The sequence below is a fragment of the Camelina sativa genome, chromosome 15 (assembly GCF_030686135.1).
Source record: "Camelina sativa cultivar CO46 ecotype springtype chromosome 15, ASM3068613v1".
In the NCBI taxonomy this organism is placed as follows: domain Eukaryota; kingdom Viridiplantae; phylum Streptophyta; class Magnoliopsida; order Brassicales; family Brassicaceae; genus Camelina; species Camelina sativa.
Genome location: NC_141894.1, coordinates 18,598,645 through 18,618,695, shown reverse-complemented (window position 1 = coordinate 18,618,695; position 20,051 = coordinate 18,598,645). Strand labels below are relative to the sequence as shown.

At 36.3% G+C, this 20,051-nt stretch overlaps 3 protein-coding genes across 9 annotated transcripts; 2 read left to right on the top strand and 1 right to left on the bottom strand.

The window, feature by feature from the left end:
• Nucleotides 1–358: 358 nt before the first annotated feature.
• Nucleotides 359–3,069, bottom strand: LOC104747239 (putative LRR receptor-like serine/threonine-protein kinase At5g65240). Of its 7 annotated transcripts, none has more exons than XM_019237125.2 (9): nucleotides 2,844–3,069; nucleotides 2,594–2,711; nucleotides 2,271–2,478; nucleotides 1,720–2,092; nucleotides 1,478–1,610; nucleotides 1,319–1,393; nucleotides 1,094–1,237; nucleotides 921–992; nucleotides 359–830 (listed from the first exon to the last, which is right to left on the bottom strand). In XM_019237125.2, exons 4-9 carry the CDS (start codon nucleotides 1,793–1,795, stop codon nucleotides 758–760), a joined length of 573 nt encoding a protein of 190 aa, XP_019092670.2. In that variant the 5' UTR covers nucleotides 1,796–2,092; nucleotides 2,271–2,478; nucleotides 2,594–2,711; nucleotides 2,844–3,069; the 3' UTR covers nucleotides 359–757. The 7 variants fall into 7 exon arrangements, with proteins under 7 accessions (XP_019092670.2, XP_087345777.1, XP_087345776.1 ...); XM_087489651.1 differs by having other exon boundaries at nucleotides 2,271–2,518; nucleotides 2,844–3,053; XM_087489650.1 differs by having other exon boundaries at nucleotides 2,863–3,020.
• A 1,080-nt stretch (nucleotides 3,070–4,149) lies between these two features.
• LOC147926798 (uncharacterized) lies at nucleotides 4,150–10,210 on the top strand. Its single transcript, XM_087487212.1, has 8 exons — nucleotides 4,150–4,187; nucleotides 4,352–4,476; nucleotides 4,555–4,639; nucleotides 4,742–4,877; nucleotides 5,045–5,150; nucleotides 6,585–7,775; nucleotides 8,352–9,310; nucleotides 9,401–10,210. The coding sequence occupies exons 1-8, from the start codon at nucleotides 4,150–4,152 to the stop codon at nucleotides 10,208–10,210; spliced, it is 3,450 nt and encodes a 1,149-aa protein (XP_087343338.1).
• Nucleotides 10,211–16,265: 6,055 nt separating this feature from the next.
• On the top strand, nucleotides 16,266–17,971 carry LOC147926797 (uncharacterized). Its single transcript, XM_087487211.1, has 5 exons — nucleotides 16,266–16,473; nucleotides 16,591–16,717; nucleotides 16,778–17,115; nucleotides 17,278–17,876; nucleotides 17,966–17,971. Exons 1-5 carry the CDS (start codon nucleotides 16,266–16,268, stop codon nucleotides 17,969–17,971), a joined length of 1,278 nt encoding a protein of 425 aa, XP_087343337.1.
• Nucleotides 17,972–20,051: the final 2,080 nt, after the last annotated feature.

Genomic DNA, 20,051 nt, shown 5'->3' with positions numbered 1-20,051 from the left:
GGAAAGAGAATAAAAGTGGAATTAGTGATGATGAAACTATTAGGAGAAGTGGGGTATTGACGGCAAATTGATAGCTCTGTTAAATTTGGATTTACGAGAGATATGATTAATGTTAATTAGTGGTGGTTAATTTGATAGGGGCGTTTTGGTTTGGATTAGACTTCTCTTTTCGTCTCTCCATGCAAATAGTTACTAGTACATATACAATCCACATATGTGTAGACTATGTACATGTTCTTATATATACGTACATTACACATAACAATGATCATGATGACTGTGTATAATTAATAGCCACTAACTGAATGAGGTTTGCTCAGTTAAGATTAGAAGATGTAACGTATGGTTAAAAACTTAATTATAGATCATAGCCAAGCTTTTTTTATTCTTCTATATTATCAATGACGTAACAAAAAAAAGGTTTTTATATTCCATTTCCACAAAAGAAACAATCCAAAAGCCAAAGAGATTTTGAGTCCTTAATTAGAGTGTCTGAGAAACCGTTTGGAAGAAGAGTTAGTAGCAAAACCTCTGCTTCTACTCTTTCGATGTCTTGGAATTGTAACTTTCTCAAGAAGAGACAAGACCTCAGGCATCGATGGTCTAACTTTAACCTCTCCAATACATTGTAAAGCCAAGAAAGACATCATAAACGCTGCTTTCTGAGGGTATTGACCCACAAGCTTCGTGTCCATTATCCTAAACACTTTTCGCTTGTCTCGCAAGTAAGGTGTCGCCCATTCCACCAAGACTCATATCAGCACTTGTATTTTGAAGTTTTGAATAAACTCTGAGGAATCTCACCGGTGAGATTATTTGAGTCGAGCAGACTGCAAAAGTAGTTCAAGCAACAGCATTTAAGACACTCAGGAATGTTCTCGATAAGGGTTTAAAAGAAAACACGTAGAACAACCACTCACATATTTATCAGTTTTGATAGGCCCGTAAGTGAATTTGGGATAGTCCCGTTTAAGTTATTCCTACTCAGGGTCCTGCTTGGTCAAACATAGAAACAAAGACATGATCTTTGCTATTCTTTGTTCCAAAGATGTTACACAAGTTTCAAGAAATCTGAGTGAGTAGAGTCACTTACAAGAACTGGAGATTCTTGAGATTGCCGAGAGTGGATGGTATGTGACCGGTTAACTGATTATCCTCCAAATCCAAGCTGGTCAAGCTAGACAGATTTCCAATGGATTCTGGTATTCCACCCATAATTCTATTTCCTTTTAATGTACTACGACCCCAAAACAAAAACAATGAATCCCTCAATATAACTAAACAATGACGAAAAGAAAAGACTTAAGTAGGGGCTTACAGAGTCTTGAGGGTTGTCAAGATTCCTATCCCTGAAGACAAGGTTCCGGACGAGAAGTTCATGTAAGACAGTGTACTGCAAAATCACAACAATATAGCAAAATTTATATTCACTCAACCCCAAAATCACTAAATTTAGCTTAGTGTTATTAAAACTTACACAGAAGAAACATGTTTCTTGTCCTCACAAATAACTTGAGACCAAGTACAAGAATCAACTTGATTCTGGTTCCAATCACTTAGCTGTTCAGGGGATGCACGTAACGAGCTCCTCAACGCAAACAGTGCATTCCCTGAAAAAACAAAAAGGAGTTTAACAAATAGCTGTACTTTGACAAAACGTAGAAAGTACTAAAGAAAATTCTGAAAGAGACAAACAAAAGGAGGGAGAAATGAAATGACCTTGAGCATCTGGTGAGACAGGTGACCATAAAGATGTAAACAACACCAAGGCAGTAGTAATAAAAGCCAGAGCCATTTATTCTAAAGAGCTAGCAAATTTCAAAATGTTGGATTCTAAGAACTTGTAGCAACTACAAGAAACGTTTGAACAATAAAAATTACAACATAACTTTGAGCTTAGTAGATCATAGAGTGGATCTATCTACTACGGGAAATCCAAAATTCTATAGTAAAAGCAAAACAAAACAAAAATAAAAAATCAAGGAGACTAAAGTCTACGGGAGAATCCACAAGAACTGTTGGGAGAATCCACAAGAAAATCTTCAGAGCAAGACCCGGGAGAAAACCCTGTAAGAATGACTTGATGAAATCCCTGCAACAAAAAAAAACAAGGAGATGGCGTCAACGGCCTAACATACCAATCAATTTTAGGGCTTTTCTTAACCAGCCCGCAACACTTTCAACCTGGAATCCCTAATCTTTCGATTTTCCCTAATTCCAATCTCAAACCAAACATTTATAAAACGAGAGAAGGACAAAAGTAACGGTACCACAGCAATGACGGAAACAATCCCATAAAGAACAGCGAGGATATGAAAGATACGATCTTGCCACACCGGAGATTCATTCACATCCGACCACCAATTCGTAGCCTCCTTGAGATTAAGCGCTACGATTGCTGCCGCCGAAGAAGACGACAAAATCCCCGACGAAGATGACATCATTTCTAAGCCGCCGCTTCTCATCTCCGGCGGATTCCTTGTAAATTGAGAACTCCACGATTAGAGAATCGATCGAACTGAGTATTGAATGCACATAGACAAAATCAGATCCAAAATCGAGTTTACAAGGAACGGAAAATAAAGAAACAAACCTAAGGCAAAGAAGAAGGTCAAGATGGCGGAGATAAGGGTACCCAAAACAGTAGAGACAATTGTCTAGCACGTCTCTAAGAAGACAATCCTAATAGCTACCAAATCCCTAAAATTGACCTAAATTGAAAAAAGAGAGAGCAAAATCGGTCACATGCTTCTTCACCGTCGGAGGAAGCCGGCTTTACGGTGAAAAGATGAATTATGAATTTGAAAAAAATATCAGAGGCGAAAGCAAAAAAAATATCTAACTTAATTGGGCTTATCTCACAAGCGTCTTTAAGAAGACATAGTTTTATGCGTAAACGATTGTCTGGCTCTGATAATTTTCTTCTCCCTCGGGACAGTAATCTCCAACAAGAATATGGTGTTTCTTTTGTTTGGATATCATGATTTAGTCGAAGAAGATGAATCAAAGTAGAAAGAATCAATCTCAGCTAAATGGCATAAACCGTAATAAAACACACAATCCTGGTTTAGAAGTAATAATCAAACTTTTATGTGTTATTATAGTAAGACAGAAATCTCAACGTGTTAGTGTAGTAATAAACCTACTTTTATGCAATATTCTAGGTAATTTCCTTTTAGAAATTCAATGCAATTAATTATGATAATGAATAATTTATTAAATTTATAATCGGTGATGCTAGATGATAATGTTCTCCTAACCAATGGTGATGGATGCTCGGAAATTATCGAGGACCCAAAGAGTGAAGAATTTGCAGACTACATGTAAGTCAGAGTCTTACTTTGGATCATCTTTCGATTATATATTTAAAATATGTGGATATATCTAACTATATTCAAATATGTAGGTACAATTACATTGATCATGGTGAGTCAAGAATCAAAGATTTGGATGATACCGACTATAGGTTCGATATGGACCTAAGGTAATAAACAAATCTAACTTTATTTGTTTAATGATTAATTGATATGAACAATACTGATTGAAATTTATCCTTCTGCAAAATACAGTGATGCACTTGACTCCTATATTCATCTTGCTGTTGAGGACTCCTTTGAGAAGCATCAAAATCTTTATTGAGAACTATGTTCAGATCCGATCTTCGATATTCTGTATTTTTAGTGTTTACTGATAAACACATTTGTTAATTGGTATTTGAAGATTTGTTGAGATTTTATAAGTTAATTAAAATAACTTTTTTCCGGATTATTTATAAAATTACGTTAATTGCAAATGATAACATAAAGAGATTTGTGTAATTTTAAAATTTAAAGTCCATTATTATAATTTACAAAATAACGTTTATGTTAAAGATCGACATATGATAATTTACAACTGCTTGATGAATTTCATTAAATATGTAGGAGTAAAAATATGTTAAATTTACTTTTTGAATAATGATATTAAGCATATCGAGAATATTCATAAATTATATGTTTACATTCCTCATCATTATCGTCTTAAAAAAATAAAGTAAGAAAATATTCTAAAAAAAAAAAAAATCAAGTCGGTTGTATAACATCTCTATAAATATTGATCCGCTAATGTGTTTAAGAGTTGTATGCACAACTCAATATGACTTCTAAAAAGATGAACGTTCGTCCTTTTGTTCAGTTAGGCAATCTCAAGTAAATCTTGATAGCGTCAAAACAAAAGGGAAGGATAATGTCAAATTGAGCTTCGATTTGCAAGATTTAACATATGAAACCTTAGTAAATATTTTTTAAAATTAAAATTAATTTAAAATATCATATCTAATTTTATATTCTTATTTCATGCATTCGTAATATAGTGGAACCCGGATAAATTGCACGGTGTGGGGTGATCTTGCAAAGGACTTTGATACACAAATAAAAGAACATCAAGATACTGTTGTCGTTTGTGTAATACAATTTGCATGCTTGAAGGAATGGAAAGGTAATATCTGATTTTCGGATGAAATCTTATAGCTTATGATTGTCAAATCTAACTTTTCCAATTAAATCCATGTTACAGGGAATTATAGTATTTCCAATGCGTTCAACTCTACCGACATTCTGATTAATTCAGTTATGCCTGAAGTAGACGCGTTTCGAAAGAAGTAAGTATATATATATATATATATATATATATCCCTTTTATATTATTCCAAGAGTCATGCTATATTCGTATACATATTCTTATTATTAGCATAACTTTACAGGTTATCCACTGATGCTGTTGATTTAATACAACTTGATGATGATCCAAGCCCTCAGAAACCAAAAGTGACATTATATGAGGAGTTTTTCATTATGAACGAAAAAAGTACTATGGACCAAATCGTTTATTCACTTGAGGTAACGTTTCTAAAGAAAAATTGATATCGTGAAACTTAAATTGTTTATGAATTATCTATGGGGGAACGAATGTTTGATTTATTCTTTACACACGCGAACATGTGTGACAATCGCGACAATTTATTCTGTTGAATTGTTGCCTAAATGGTATTATATTGCCTGTAAAGTTTGCAATAAGAAGGTGCAGCCGTATCTACCATAATCTCAAACTGGAAAAGATTTACTTTATAGTTGTGGAGTTTGTGATGCTGATGTTACGGATGTTGATTACAAGTAAGTTTCACTTAGTCTGTTTAAATGTTTTTAAGATTTGTGATTTGGAACTATACACACATTTTAAGTGATGCCAAACTGTTTAAAAGGTATAAACTCATACTTCATGTTGGGTACGGAAGTTCTCAAAAGATTAAGCTGCTCTTCTTTGACGGTCTTGCCCAACTATTTATTGGAAAAAAGGCAGAAGAACTGGCTTTCGAAAAACCTAAAGTAAGTATAGTATCATTTGAAGTCCTTTTGGTTTTAAAATATATAAACAAGTATTGAATCAAGCGTTCACCTTTGGTCAGGATGATACTGCAGCTATTCCTGAAAGTCTCTCTGTCTTAGTAAGGAAGACTATGCTGTTTAAAATTTCGGTTACAATCGAGAATTTAAAAAGCGACAAGTATGCTTATGCTGTCGAAAAGTTTTAAGAAAAGGATGACATGGTTGTGCAATTTGGCAAGGTACTAAAGTAAAAAAAAAAAAAATCAAATACCCATAATACCATTATGAATTCTATATCTTTTAAATCTCAATGTATATAATTTCTATTGATCAAGGGAGAGTAGCACATTCGACCAAGAGTGTCCGTACAACCGACCGTACGGACGTCCGTACAAGTATGTTGTGAATGGGCTACGATCCAACAAGAATGATGAGACAAAGTGGCCTTATGGGATTCGAGTTCAGTAGAAAGAAGGATCTAGAAGAGGCAGCTCACAAAATATCTCAAGTGGTTAGTGGAAGAGTCACATGTGATGGTTAAGAGAAGTCAAACCTAGGACCAGTCGCTTTCACTATTCCCTCGACCGAGAGAAGCTTCCTTTATGTCCCTTTCTTCATTAATTCTCCCCTAACGGCTAGATGCCGATTGTATGGCTATAATAAGCCTTGTTCACACATTTGTAAACAACTAATCTAAGACAATATATTTTTCTCTCATTCTTCTATGTCTCTCATCCGATTCTCTCACTCTTGTTCTAGTTCTTATTCCGAAATTCTTACATGGTATCAGAGCTAGGTTGTTGATTCTTGACAATCTAACTCTTCTATTCTTCTTATTCTTCAATCCTTCTCACTCGATTCTCATTATTCTTGTTATTATTCTCCGGGTAAAGACTTTATCCAACGGTCAATAACACTCTAGCATGGAAAACTCAAAACCACTTGTGTTACCGACCGTCCTCAAGGGAGGAAACTACCTTTTGTGGTCAAGAACCACCAAAACCGCACTGTGTGGTCGCGGACTATGGAGCCATATCGAAGGTGGTAAGGCTCCAAGAAAAACCACCAAGGAAGATGGAAAAGAAACCATCAAAGAAGATGAAGAGGAGGCTAGACTCGAAGAAGAAGCCAAATGGTTCCAAGAAGATCAGACCGTCCTCTCCATCCTCCAAAACTCTCTCGAAGCCCCAATACTCGAGGCGTACTCATATTGTGAGACAGCAAGCGAGCTATGGGAGACTCTTAAGAATGTCTTCGGCAACATCTCCAATCTAACTCGTGTCTTTGAAGTCAAGAAAGCAATAAATGACTTGAATCAAGAAGACATGGAGTTTAACAAGCACTTTGGCAAGTTTAGATCTCTTTGGGCCGAGTTCGAGATGCTTAGGCCAAACACGATGGATCCGGCTGTACTCAACGAACGGAGGGAACAAGACAAAGTGTTCACCCTTCTCCTAACTCTTAATCCGACGTTCAATGATCTCATCAAGCATATCTTGAGGTCGGACAAACTTCTCAGCCTTGACGACGTTTTTTCTCAAATTCAAAAGGAACAAGGTTCTCTAAGCCTCTTTAGTGGAAAGGGGGAGCTTGTCACGGTGAACAAAGGAGCTTTCAAGCCAGAAGACCGGAGAGCTAAGGGAGGGTGTGAACATTGTAAGAGGAAGAACCACACCAAAGAGAAATGCTGGTTTATTCATCCTCACCTCCATCCGAATCACAACAACAATCGTCCGAGAGCAAATCACACTCACACCAAGGAGGAACAATGTCAAGCCGGTTCATCAAAAGGTGGAGAAGAGAGTGTTTCAGGAGACTATGTGAAGAAGTCGGACCTAGAAGCCTTCTTCAAGTCCTTGGCTCTCAAGGAGTCAAGTGGTAAAACTTTCTTCACCCTAAAGCCTAATAACTCTCTAGTAGTAGATTCGGGTGCTTCTCACCACATGATTAGTAACTCGAATCTCCTAAACAAAATTGAACCGGCTAGAGGTAGTGTTATAATTGCTAATGGTGATAAAATACCAATTCAAGAAGTTGGGAACTTAAAATTGTTTAACAAAGAGTCTAAGGCTTTTTACATGCCTAAGTTCACTTCTAATCTCTTGTCGGTTAAAAGAGCCACTAATGATCTTAATTGCTATTCTATATTTGGGCCTAATGATGTTTACTTTCAGGATATTGAGTCTGGAAAATTGATTGGTAAAGGTGGAACCAAAGATGACCTTTATGTTCTTGAAGATATTTCACTAAGCTCACCTAAATCTTTTTCTCTTAGTGCTCATCTTGGAGTTTCTTTTAATGTTATGTGGCATGCTAGACTAGGTCATCCTCATTCTAGAGCACTTGAATTGATGATTCCTAATGTTTCTTTTGATCATTCTAGTTGTGAAGCTTCTATCCTTGGCAAACATTGTAAAACCGTATTTTCTAAGTCAACTACCTTCTATGAAAAATGCTTTGACTTAGTTCATTCTGATGTTTGGACCTCCCCTTGTGTTTCTAGGGATAACAACAAGTATTTTGTGACCTTCATAGATGAAAAATCAAAATATACTTGGGTTACTTTACTTCCCTCTAAGGATAGAGTGATTGATGCCTTCACAAACTTTCAAAATTATGTTACTAACCAATTTAATGCTAAGATTAAAGTGTTTAGAACAGATAATGGAGGTGAATATACTAGCAATCGATTCAAAGAACATCTAGCAAAGCATGGCATTATACATCAAACAAGCACCCCATATACTCCTCAACAAAACAGAGTCGCTGAAAGGAAGAACCGACTTTTGATGGAAGTGGCGAGATCAATGATGTTTCACACCAATGTTCCTAAGAGATATTGGGGAGATGCGGTGATGACAGCATGTTATCTCATCAACCAAATTCCAACAAAAATTTTAGATGATCAGTCACCTTTTGAGGTATTAAATCAATTTAAACCATCCATTAGTCATCTAAAAGTTTTTGGGTGTGTTTGTTTTGTTTTAGTACCCGGAGAGCTCAGAAACAAACTTGAAGCCAAGAGCATCAAGTGCATTTTCCTTGGCTATTCGATAACTCAAAAGGGATGCAAATGTTTTGATCCTATCAACAAGCGCACTTGGGTCTCTCGTGATGTCAAGTTCCTTGAAGAACAAGGATACTTTGATAAGAAAGATTGGGAGGACTTAAAAGACCTTGCAACACCAAATGATCAGTCGGCAAGCCTCCGGTTCCTTCTAGATCACCTTGGAGCATCATCAACTCCAAATCAAACTATGTCCCAGGATACTACACCTGACTCAACTTGCGAGCCTACTTCGATCTTACCTCAACCGCAGACGACTGCTCCAACTGATGCGTCACATGATACGACGGTTCTTGAGCTGGAAGGAGAGAACAGCATGATCGAAGAAGAAGCAGTACTGGTAGAATCACCACTTCTCTCGACCAATCACACCGGTCCGCCTCCACAACCGAGACGTAGTGCACGACTCAAATCGCAAGAGAAACCTCTCTCGACTGACCACACCGATATGCATACACAACCGAGACGGAGCGCCCGACTCAAGTCGCAAGACAAATGGGTCTACTATAACAATGAAGCCATTGCTCATCCAATTCAAGCAGTCTGCTCTCTTGCTCTTCTCCCAACCGATCATCAAGCTTTCCTTGGAAAAATAGATGAGCACCATATACCACAAACGTATGAAGAAGCTAAGGAGAGTAAAGTATGGTTGGATGCAGTTGATGATGAAGTGGGAGCCATGAACCGTAACAATACATGGGACAAAGCTGACCTTCCTCCGGGCAAGAAAGCTGTGAGCTCCAAGTGGATATTCACAATCAAGTTCTTGAGTAATGGAGACATAGAACGGTACAAAGCTAGACTGGTAGCAAGGGGCTTCACTCAAACCTATGGAGAAGACTATAAGGACACTTTCGCGCCTGTAGCTAAGCTCTCCCCTGTAAGGGTTGTTCTCTCTCTAGCTACGAACCTGTCTTGGGATTTATGGCAGATGGATGTCAAAAACGCTTTCTTACAAGGAGAATTAGAGGAAGAAGTGTATATGACACCACCTCCGGGTCTTGAAGATGTGATCAAACCTGGAAAGGTTTTGCGCTTAAGGAAAGCTATATATGGACTAAAACAGTCACCAAGAGCTTGGTACCACAAGCTTAGCACAACTTTGAAAGATCATGGGTTCAAGAGATCACACTCAGACACTACTCTCTTTACACTTCAAAGCACTAAAGGTATAGTGGTTGTTCTCATATATGTAGATGATCTAATCATCACAGGAGACAATCAAGAAGGTATTAAAGAGGTTAAGGCTCATTTAAATTCAGTATTTGATATAAAAGACCTTGGAGAATTTAAGTATTTTCTTGGAATTGAAGTCTATCGATCTCCGGAAGGCTTATTCCTTTCACAAAGAAAATATACTCTTGATTTACTTTGTGAGACAAGGAAACTAGGAGCAAATTCTGTGGACACACCACTTCCCGATGGTTACCAACCTGAGCGAAAGGGGGAGCGAAAGGATCCTCCTTATGACAATCCTTCTCGCTATCGCCGACTTGTAGGTAAGCTAATCTATTTAACACTTACTAGACCTGATATTTGCTATGCTGTGAATCAGGTAAACCAATACATGAAGAATCCTACAACATATCATTGGAGCCTATTGGAGAGGATTCTAAATTATCTCAAAGGGAGCCCTGGACAAGGCATTTGGATGGGAAAGAACTCAAACACTGACCTTGTGGGTTATTTCGATGCTGATTGGGGTGGTGATAAGACAGATAGGAAGTCAATAACCCGCTATTGCACATTCATAGGGGGTAATCTTGTGACTTGGAAGTAAAAAAAGCAAAAGGTGGTGTCAATGTCAAGCGCCGAATCAGAGTATAGGGCAATGAGGAAGCTTACAACCGAGCTTACATGGCTCAAGGGTCTTCTTGAAGAACTAGGCTTCAACGTGAACACGCCTATCCCTATGCACTGCGAAAATCAAGCCGCCATTCATATTGCAACAAACTCAGTCTTCCATGAAAGGACCAAGAACATCGAATTGGATTGCCACAAAGTTCGTGAGAAGATTGAAGAAGGAGTCACACTTCCATATTACACACCTAGCAAGGATCAACTAGCAGATATCTTTACCAAGGCCGCAAGTCACCAAGTTTGTGCTCACATCCACAACAAACTTGGACTTGTGGACTTGACACACCCTTGATCTCAAGTCCTCTAGCCGTGATCATTACACTCTTTTTCCCACAATATGTTTTTGTCCCATGCGGTTTTGTATATTGAGGTTTTTAACGAGGTAATGTATCACGGCAATCCAAGTTTAGCCATCTCACTCGGCTAAACTTGAGGGAGAGTATTGATCAAGGGAGAGTAGCACATTCGACCAAGGGTGTCTGTACAACCGACCGTACGGACGTCCGTACAAGTATGTAGTGAATGGGCTACAATCCAACAAGAATGATGAGACAAAGTGGCCTTATGGGATTCGAGTTCAGTAGAAAGAAGGATTAAGAAGAGGCATCTCAGAAAATATCTCAAGTGGTCGGTCAAGTGGTTAGTGGAAGAGTCACATGTGATGGTTAAGAGAAGTCAAACCTAGGACCAGTCGCTTTCACTATTCCCTCAACCGAGAGAAGCTTCCTTTATGTCCCTTTCTTCATTAATTCTCCCCTAACGGCTAGATGCCGATTGTATGGCTATAATAAGCCTTGTTCACACATTTGTAAACAACTAATCTAAGACAATATATTTTTCTCTCATTCTTCTATGTCTCTCATCCGATTCTCTCACTCTTGTTCTAGTTCTTATTCCGCAATTCTTACAATTTCAATGTAAGAACTCTATGGAAGGAATAAACTTTCAAATAATTCTTCGGATGTCGACGATCATATGTTGCAAATCGCACCAGCTGAAATGAGTTTGACTTTATCTAAGAGAGAACATACAGAAAGCAATGTTAGATCGAACGGGGGTCATAGCATGAAGACAAGGAAAAAAATCAAAACTGAATCCCGAGATTGAACAAGTTACATCACTTCAAAACATGATATTGGGTTTAATTTTATTTTGGAATTTTTCTTGGTTTAATTTTTGAAATAAAATTTTAAATTATGTAGACAATTACTAACGCTTCAAAACATCTTAACGTTTTGGTATTGGTAAAAATTTATTTCAGTTATTTACTATAATTATGTTTAAAATAAACAAATATTATAATTATATATATAATGTGGCATAAATAAAAAAAACATACTATATAATCGTTTGGAAATAATGATAGTTAGAATATCTCTAAACCCCAAAGTAAAACTTTTTTGAAATAAATCAAAATTCCAGAAATAATGATAATACGTTAAAAATAAAAGGTCAAATTTAATAATCTGAATATTCAATATGAGAAATTAAGAAAATGATCATTAACGAATATGTTAACAAATTTTATTATATTAAAAACTTAAAGGTATTCCTGAATATTGTGCTTATTCAATACGCAACTTTAGGAAATATAATATTATCAAATGTGAAAATTTATCTTCTACATGTTATATATATATAAGTCTTATTATTTTACCATGTCAACTAGAAAAAAAAAATGAACAAATTCTTGAGTTCTTGCTGTTTGACGTAAAAGGTAAAGCAAAAATCAAGCTTTTACATTATTATGTATTATTGTAAATTTACATTCACATTTTTCAAATGTATATATGTAGAATCATAGTGAAACGTTCATCTGGAGTTTGTCGATCCACCAAGAAAAGTGTAGAAGCTGATGAAGATGCACTTTGTTCGCAACTTCAACCAGAACAATTTGTTTTCTTTTGTGAGGATAGCATTCCGGAACCAATTAAAAAAATACAGAAAAAGCAGTAAAGAATCAAGTTCTTCTGAAGATAGCTCATTGGCGCATCTTAACGTTAAAAAATTCATTGTTGACGGTGAAGATAGTATATTGAAATCAACGAATAAGAAATCTCGATTTCAAACTTGGATGGAATACAATACCATGACTATCAATGAGTCAATTAACACATATGATAAGGGTGTTACTGGATTTTTCTGGTGTGAGAAGAACAAGATATGGACGCAAAGATCTAACATGAAAAAGGATTGACTTTCGAAAGACGTTTTTGAATTTAAATATTTAATAATAATATCTATTTTTATTTATAATTATTATCATGATGTTATTATAATTCGTTTTGATTTTTTAAGGGATATTAGTTTTGATAATACAATGAAATTACCTTGTTAATAATAATTATGATATGACAATCCAGCGGAAAGTTCGATAATAATATAATGTTACTAATGGAAAAAATATATATAAGTTGAGATATTTTTTTGTTATAACAATAATGATATATAAATTAGAACATAATTTTAAAAAAACTAATGGTTCGATAATGATCAGATAATGATATTAAAGATTATGGAAATATAACAAAAAAATATATTGATAAAGACCAAGAAAGTAAATCTCAAAAAATACGTATTAGAGATCCCCATACATAATTAGAAAGATAAATAACATATTTTAGAAAAATATTTCAAAAAAGTTAAGAGGATATATATAAACATATGTCAATATTCGTATATATCAATAATTAGTACATTTTAGTTTACAAAATATATACGACACCGTCTTCTTATATAAACAAACCTAACAGCAAAATTTAGACTAAAATGGTCAGAATTACTAGATTATATGAATTCTTGATCGTACTTTGAATTTCATTTTGCAGATTGTTACACTTGACGTATTATAATGAGACCTTCGAAGATTCCATATCGGAGGAAGAATGTAACGACACATGCCGTCTCTAGGAAACGTATAGACATTTTTTATTCTTACATTAAGAGATATGTTTCATTCAAAACTAATAGATTGTACGCAACAACATTATTAAACTACAGGTGTTAGTTCTACGATAAATCAACCTGCTTTTACGAATGCATTGAATTTACAATATCCTGATCCACATAAGACGGCAAGGTTGAAAAGAATGCAAATACTAAAGTCTAAAAGGGCACAAAAGAAGAAAAAAGGTTATGTGTTGGGGAAGGAATTTTAAATTTAATATATATATATATATGCTAATAACTAATCCAATTGTTACCTATGCAGAAAAATTTCTTCTTCCCGGATTACAGGAAGATTTCGCATGTTTCATCGCAACTGATTCAGATACGAACGATGAAAGTGATTGAGATAGCTCTACTGAAGGGATTTCATTCGAAATTAATGATAAAGATGCGACATCTGAAATGTTTCTTGGCTTCCCTCCCGTAAAAGCTAAATTATTAAATAATGGTATAACTCGATGCATATTTGATTTGTTATACGAAATTTTTGTAAATGTGTATTTTAAAATAATTTATTTTAAAAATATATGTAGGTTATTATGATGATGGAGATCCTTATTTTTTATGTGATAATTGTGGAGCATATATGTGTTATGGAGAACGGGTGAATAAACGGACTAAAAAGGCAAAGCCGGATTTTTTATTGTGTTGCCATCGCGGCAAAGTAATACTTCCTACTTTGAAGACTGCACCTAAAACGTTAATAGCGTTGTTTTATAATAACGACGATAGGGGTAAAAACTTACGCGATAACATACGAGCATACAACATGATGTTTTTCGTTCACATTGTTAGGTGGTAAAATTAACCATTCAATAAATAATGGTAGAGGACCGTATCTATTTCAGATGTGTGGAGAAAACTATCATCGTATCGGTGATATCTTACCAGAACCTGGCAAGGAACCAATGTTTTTGCAATTGTATATACATGACGTATGTAACGAGATAGCTAATAGAATCTCTGCATTTAGGTAATTATTAATATTGATAAATACGTATTTAAATATTATTCATATCTTAAATATTTGTTAAATATCTTTATATAATTTGTTATATTCTACTAATCTTGATTATTATAAATTTTGTGTTTTGTTGTTGATATAGAACATCATGATCTTCTGGAGATTTAAGACATGAGATTGTTGGGCTATTAAAAAAGATGTTTGATAGTCATAATCCGTATGTTAGGGCGTTTAGATCGGCACGTGAAAGATTTAATATGGAAGACGGTAGCGAAGGTTTGCGATTAATGTTACCTTCAGAAAGAACTACTGATGCAAGAACTCATAATCTTCCTACCAGCAAAGAGGTTACTGCTCTAATACCCAGAGATTTTACGGCTGGTGTGAATAAACGTGACATTATTATAGAAAGTCGTTCGAGTAATTTACAGAGAATAAGTGAGCTTCATCCCGCATACTTGCCTTTACAGTACCCATTGTTGTTCTCTTATGGTGAAGATGGTTTCAGATTAGACATCGATATAGGGTTCGTGCATACCCGTAGATGTGTGACAACCCGTCCTGTGGACCCCACTAGCCCACCGTTAGCTGCCCCAACAGACCGTCCGTGGACCCTGCTAGCCCACCGCTAGCGGTCCAACATACTCCAAGCTGGCCCTGCAGGACATCGATTCTAACCCATCACTGTGGATATCCCAATCCACCAGTAGGTTATTGGTGCGCTAGGCGTTCCTCGAACCCTGGTCCTCACCCTTTAACAACCTTCCCACAGGACAAGTTGCCACCAATTGATCTGCAGGTCAATTGGTGACAGCTTTGTGTGACAACCCGTCCCACAGACTCCACTAGCTCACTGCTAGCCGCCCCAACAGACCATCTCTGGACCCTGCTAGCCCACCGCTAGCCATCCCAACGGACCCCAAGCTGGCCCTGCAGGGCATCGATCCTAACCAATCACTGTGAATATCTCAATCCACCAGTAGGTTATTAGTGCATCAGGCGTTCCTCGAACCCTGGTCCCCACCCTTTAACAACCTTCCCACAGGAAAAGCTGTCACCAATTGAATAGCTTGTCCTTTGGGAAGGTTGTTAAAGGGTGGGGACCGGGATTCGAGGAACGCCTGATGCACCAATAACCTACTGGTGGATTGGGATAACCACAGTGATGGGTTAGGATCGATGCCCTGCAGGGCCAACTTGGGATCCGTTGGGACGGCTAGCGGTGGGCTAGCAGAGTCCACAGACAGTCTGTTGGGGCGGCTAGCGGTGAGCTAGTGGGGTCCGCGGGACGAGTTGTTACATAAAAATCGATTTTTATGTGACAACCCGTCCCGTTGACCTCACTAGCCCACCGCTAGCTTGCCCCCATAGGCCCGAAGCTGGCCCTGCAGGGCATCGATCCTAACCCCTCACTGGACAAATGGAACTATTCATCCAAATCCACAGTAGGTTATTGGTGCGCCAGGCGTTCCTCGAACCCTGGTCCCCACCCTTTAACAACCTTCCCAGAGGACAAGTTGCCACCAATTGACCTGCAGATCAATTGGTGGCAACTTGTCATGTGGGAAGGTTGTTAAAGGGTGAGGACCAGGGTTTGGGATATCCACAGTGATGGGTTAAGATCGATGCCCTGTAGGGCCAGCTTGGAGTCTATTAGGCCGCTAGCAGTGGGCTAGCGGGGTCCATGGACAGTCCGTTGGGGCAGCTAGCGGGGGCTAGTGGGGTCTGCGGGACGGGTTGTCACAAGACGTAAAAGGAAAACAGTCACCATGAGGGAATTTTATGCGTATAGAATATTTGAAAGATATCAAGAGTCTTCGACTATTGTTATGGCAGGCAAATTATTACAGCAGTTTTTAGTCGATGCATTCACTACTATCGAGTCAAACAGTTTGAACTACATTTGGATGAACCAAAGCAAACTCTGAACTGAAAGAGTCGATAAGACAATTGAAGATGCTGAAAAGGACATGGAGATCTTGCACAACATGGAAAAAGAATATTTATTCTGTCATCGTTTACAGGTGGAAAGAGATATATGATACAACATTATCTAGACGCCATGGCTACTTGCAAGTATTATGGATTTCTTGATCTTTTCATAACATTTACGTGCAACCCAAGGTGGCCTGAAATAGATCGTTATCTAGAAAGACATTGTCTTAGTAAAGAAGATAGACCTGATATATGTAGTCGAGTTTTCAAGATGAAACTTGATAGATTAATGGACCAAGTGAAAAAGGAAAAAACTTTTTTTATCGTAAATTCTGGTATGTATTATATTATTTTTATTGTTATTTATATTAGTCTTTCGAAAAATGTAACTTAATAATGTTTAAATATAAATGTTTATTTGTTTTCAAAATTTTTGGCGATGTATATAATAGAATTTCAGAAGAGGGGTCTGCCTCATGCGCACATGATTATGTTTTTACACCAAGACAATAAGATGTGTCCAACATACGACATTGATAAATTCATAAGCGCTGAAATTCCTGATGAAGAGGTGGATAAGTATTTATAAGAAGTTGTTTCTGATGTGATGATCCATGGTCCGTGTGGTCCTATGAACAGAGATAGTGTCTGCATGAATAATGGGCAATGCACCAAATTCTTCCCAAAACCATTCATGGATAATACTATTGTCGACAATGCTGGTTATCCAATATATAAACGACGAAATGATGGGAGAGTTGTGGAGAAAAGGGGTTTTCAATACGATAATAGTTACGTTATTCCCTATAATCGTGATTTATCACTCCGTTTTCGTGCTCATATAAATGTTGAGTGGTGCAACCAGACACGTTCAGTAAAGTATTTGTTCAAGTACATCACTAAAGGTCCGGTCTATGTTAGAGCCAAAATAGGAGAAGAAGATCAGGATAATGAAATTAAAAGTTTTTCAATTACAGGTAACAACTTATTCGAATTGTCAAACATTCTCATATTTAATTATTTACAGTTTTAAAATATTTTAAGAACGTGACAAACTAATCCAAGCTTTTTTAGGTATGTATCTGCATGTGAGGCTTCTTAGCGAATTTTTGCTTTCCCGATTTGTTATCGTACTACAGTCGTAGAAAAACTCCCATTTCATCTTCAAGGACAAGAATTGGCTATTTACAACGAGGATGATCCAATAGAAGATGTTTTGCACCATACAACAAATAGAACTTCTAAATTTTTGGGCTGGATGGAATGCAACAAGATTTATCCCCAGGACAGAAAACTCACGTATGCTGAATTTCCTACTAAATTTGTGTGGAATAGGAGAGAAAAACTTTGGAAACCAAGGTCGGAGAAACGGAAAAGTTTTGCAATAGGCAGAATTACGTATGTACCGCCTTCAGTAGGACAAGCCTATTACTTGCAAGTTTTGCTTAATAAAATTTCAGGACCAACAAGCTTTGACTATTTAAAAACAGTAAATGGTGTACTTTATAAGGATTTCCAAGAAGCTTGCTATGCTTTGGGATTACTGGATGACGATAAGGAGTACATTGCAGCTATAAATGAAGCAGGTGAATGGTGTTTTGGGGAATTTTTAAGGAAGTTATTTGCGATCCTTCTGCATACAAAGAGTTTAACTGTTCCTCTTGAAGTTTGGAATAAAACGAAAGACATCTTGTGTAAGGATATTTGTTTAAAGAAAGGAGAAACAGGAACGATCCAGGTACTTCATAAACTTATTTTCTTTCATGAAAATATTTCATTTTCCGAAAGAAAACATTATAATAAAGTGTTTAAAATTTTCTGTGGTAGGTCTAATGTTGTCACGGACTCAGATAGAAAATATATGTTAAACTGAAATAGAACTTATGTTACGATCGAATGGGACGTCTCTTACGGCCTTCGAGAGAATGCCTAGACCAGATGATAGTATGATGAACACAGGAGTAAATAGGCTTATCGCAGATGAGAGAATATATAAGCCTCATAAACAACAGGAATTGTACGATGAGTTGTTACCTATGCTAACTGATGAGCAGAGACATGTTTATGAAGAAATTATTCACTATGTGAATCACAACAAAGGTGGTATGTTTTTTGTCCATGGTTTTGGTGGTACTGAAAAAACTTTTATGTGGACTATTCTTGGTGCTGATATAAGGTCTAAAGGTAATATTGTTCTTAATGTTGCTTCAAGTGGTATAGCTGCTTTGCTTTTGGAAGGTGGTAGAACGGCTCATTCAAGATTTGATATTCCAATCAATCTTAATGAATATTCTGTGTGTTCGATAGATGCCGAATCTGATCTTGCTGATTTAATTAGAGAAGCAAAGCTCATAATATGGGACAAGGCTCTAATGATGAACAAGCTTTGTTACGAAACTTTAGATAGGAGTTTGCGAGATATCATGAGGTGTGACCAGATTTTTGGAGGTAAAGTTGTTGTGTTAGGAGGTGATTTTAGACAAATTTTACCAGTTATTACGGAAGGGGGAAGGGTAGCGACAGTTTTAGCATATATCAACTCATCTGTTCTTTGGAATAGTTGTAAAGTTCTTAAACTTACCGAAAATTTGAGACTCCGCAAGGCATGTAATAGTATGGATGCGGGTGCTCTTGCTACTTTTTCTAAGTGGCTTCTTGATATCGGGGATGGCAAAATTAACGAGTCAGATAGTGGGGATGTGGAGATAGAAATTCTGGATGATTTATTAATTAATACAAGTGGAAATCCTATTGAAGCAATAGTTAAAGAAATCTACGGAGAACATTTTACAAGGAGGACTGATCCAAATTTCTTTAGTGAAAGAGCTATTCTAAGTCCAAGAAATGACGATGTTGATAAGATAAATCAGTTTATGCTTACTAAGCTTCCAGGTATGCAAATTAAATAGGATATAGAAATTTTCTTTTTTTAAAAATTCTAATATTCAAAACATATAAAAATTTTAAAATTTTTTTATTTACAGTTGAGGAAAGACGATATCTTAGCTCTGATAGTATTGAAACATCTGATACAAGTGGACGTGATGATATGATCTACACTCAGGAATTCCTAAACAGTATTCAAGTTTCTGGACTGCCAAACCATGTTTTGACATTGAGAATTGGAGCACCTGTCATATTGCTAAGGAATATAGATCCTAAGGGAGGTTTGTGTAACGGTACGAGGCTAATTATTACTCAGATGGCCAATCATGTAATCAAAGCAAGGATCGTGACAGGAAAAAAGGTTGGTGATCGAGTACTTATCCCTAGGATGTATGTTAGTCCACCTGATGCAAAGTTTCCCTTTCGTATGAGGCGACGACAGTTTCCTATTACCGTGGCGTTTGCAATTACAATAAACAAGAGTCAGGGTCAGACGCTAAAACATGTTGGATTGTTTCTTCCGAAACCAGTTTTCACACATGGACAGCTTTATGTTGCTTTATGTTGCCTTCTCTCGAGTCACAACCAGAAAAGGATTGAAGGTGTTAATTACAGATAAAGATGGGAAATGCCAGAATAAAACACTTAATGTTGTTTTCAAAGAGGTTTTTGAAACTGTTTAGTTATTATGTTTGTAATTGAAAATTGTTTTGGATTTTTAAATCTAAATTTTTTTTCTATAATTAAATAAACAAATTTTTATGATCTTTAAAATACAATTTGTGTCATAATACTCATTACATTTTGTTGTAATATATATAAAATGGTAATATTGCTATGTAATTAGATAGAATATATATTTATGTAATGGTAAATATAATTGTTGACTGTATCATAAAGTCTAAATATTAACTATTAAATCTCAAACACATTTAAATTATAATCTTGCATCATATCTTTTAACAACAAATTCTGTCTTTCATCTGTTATCATAATTAAAATAATAATATCTAATAGTAAAAAAAAA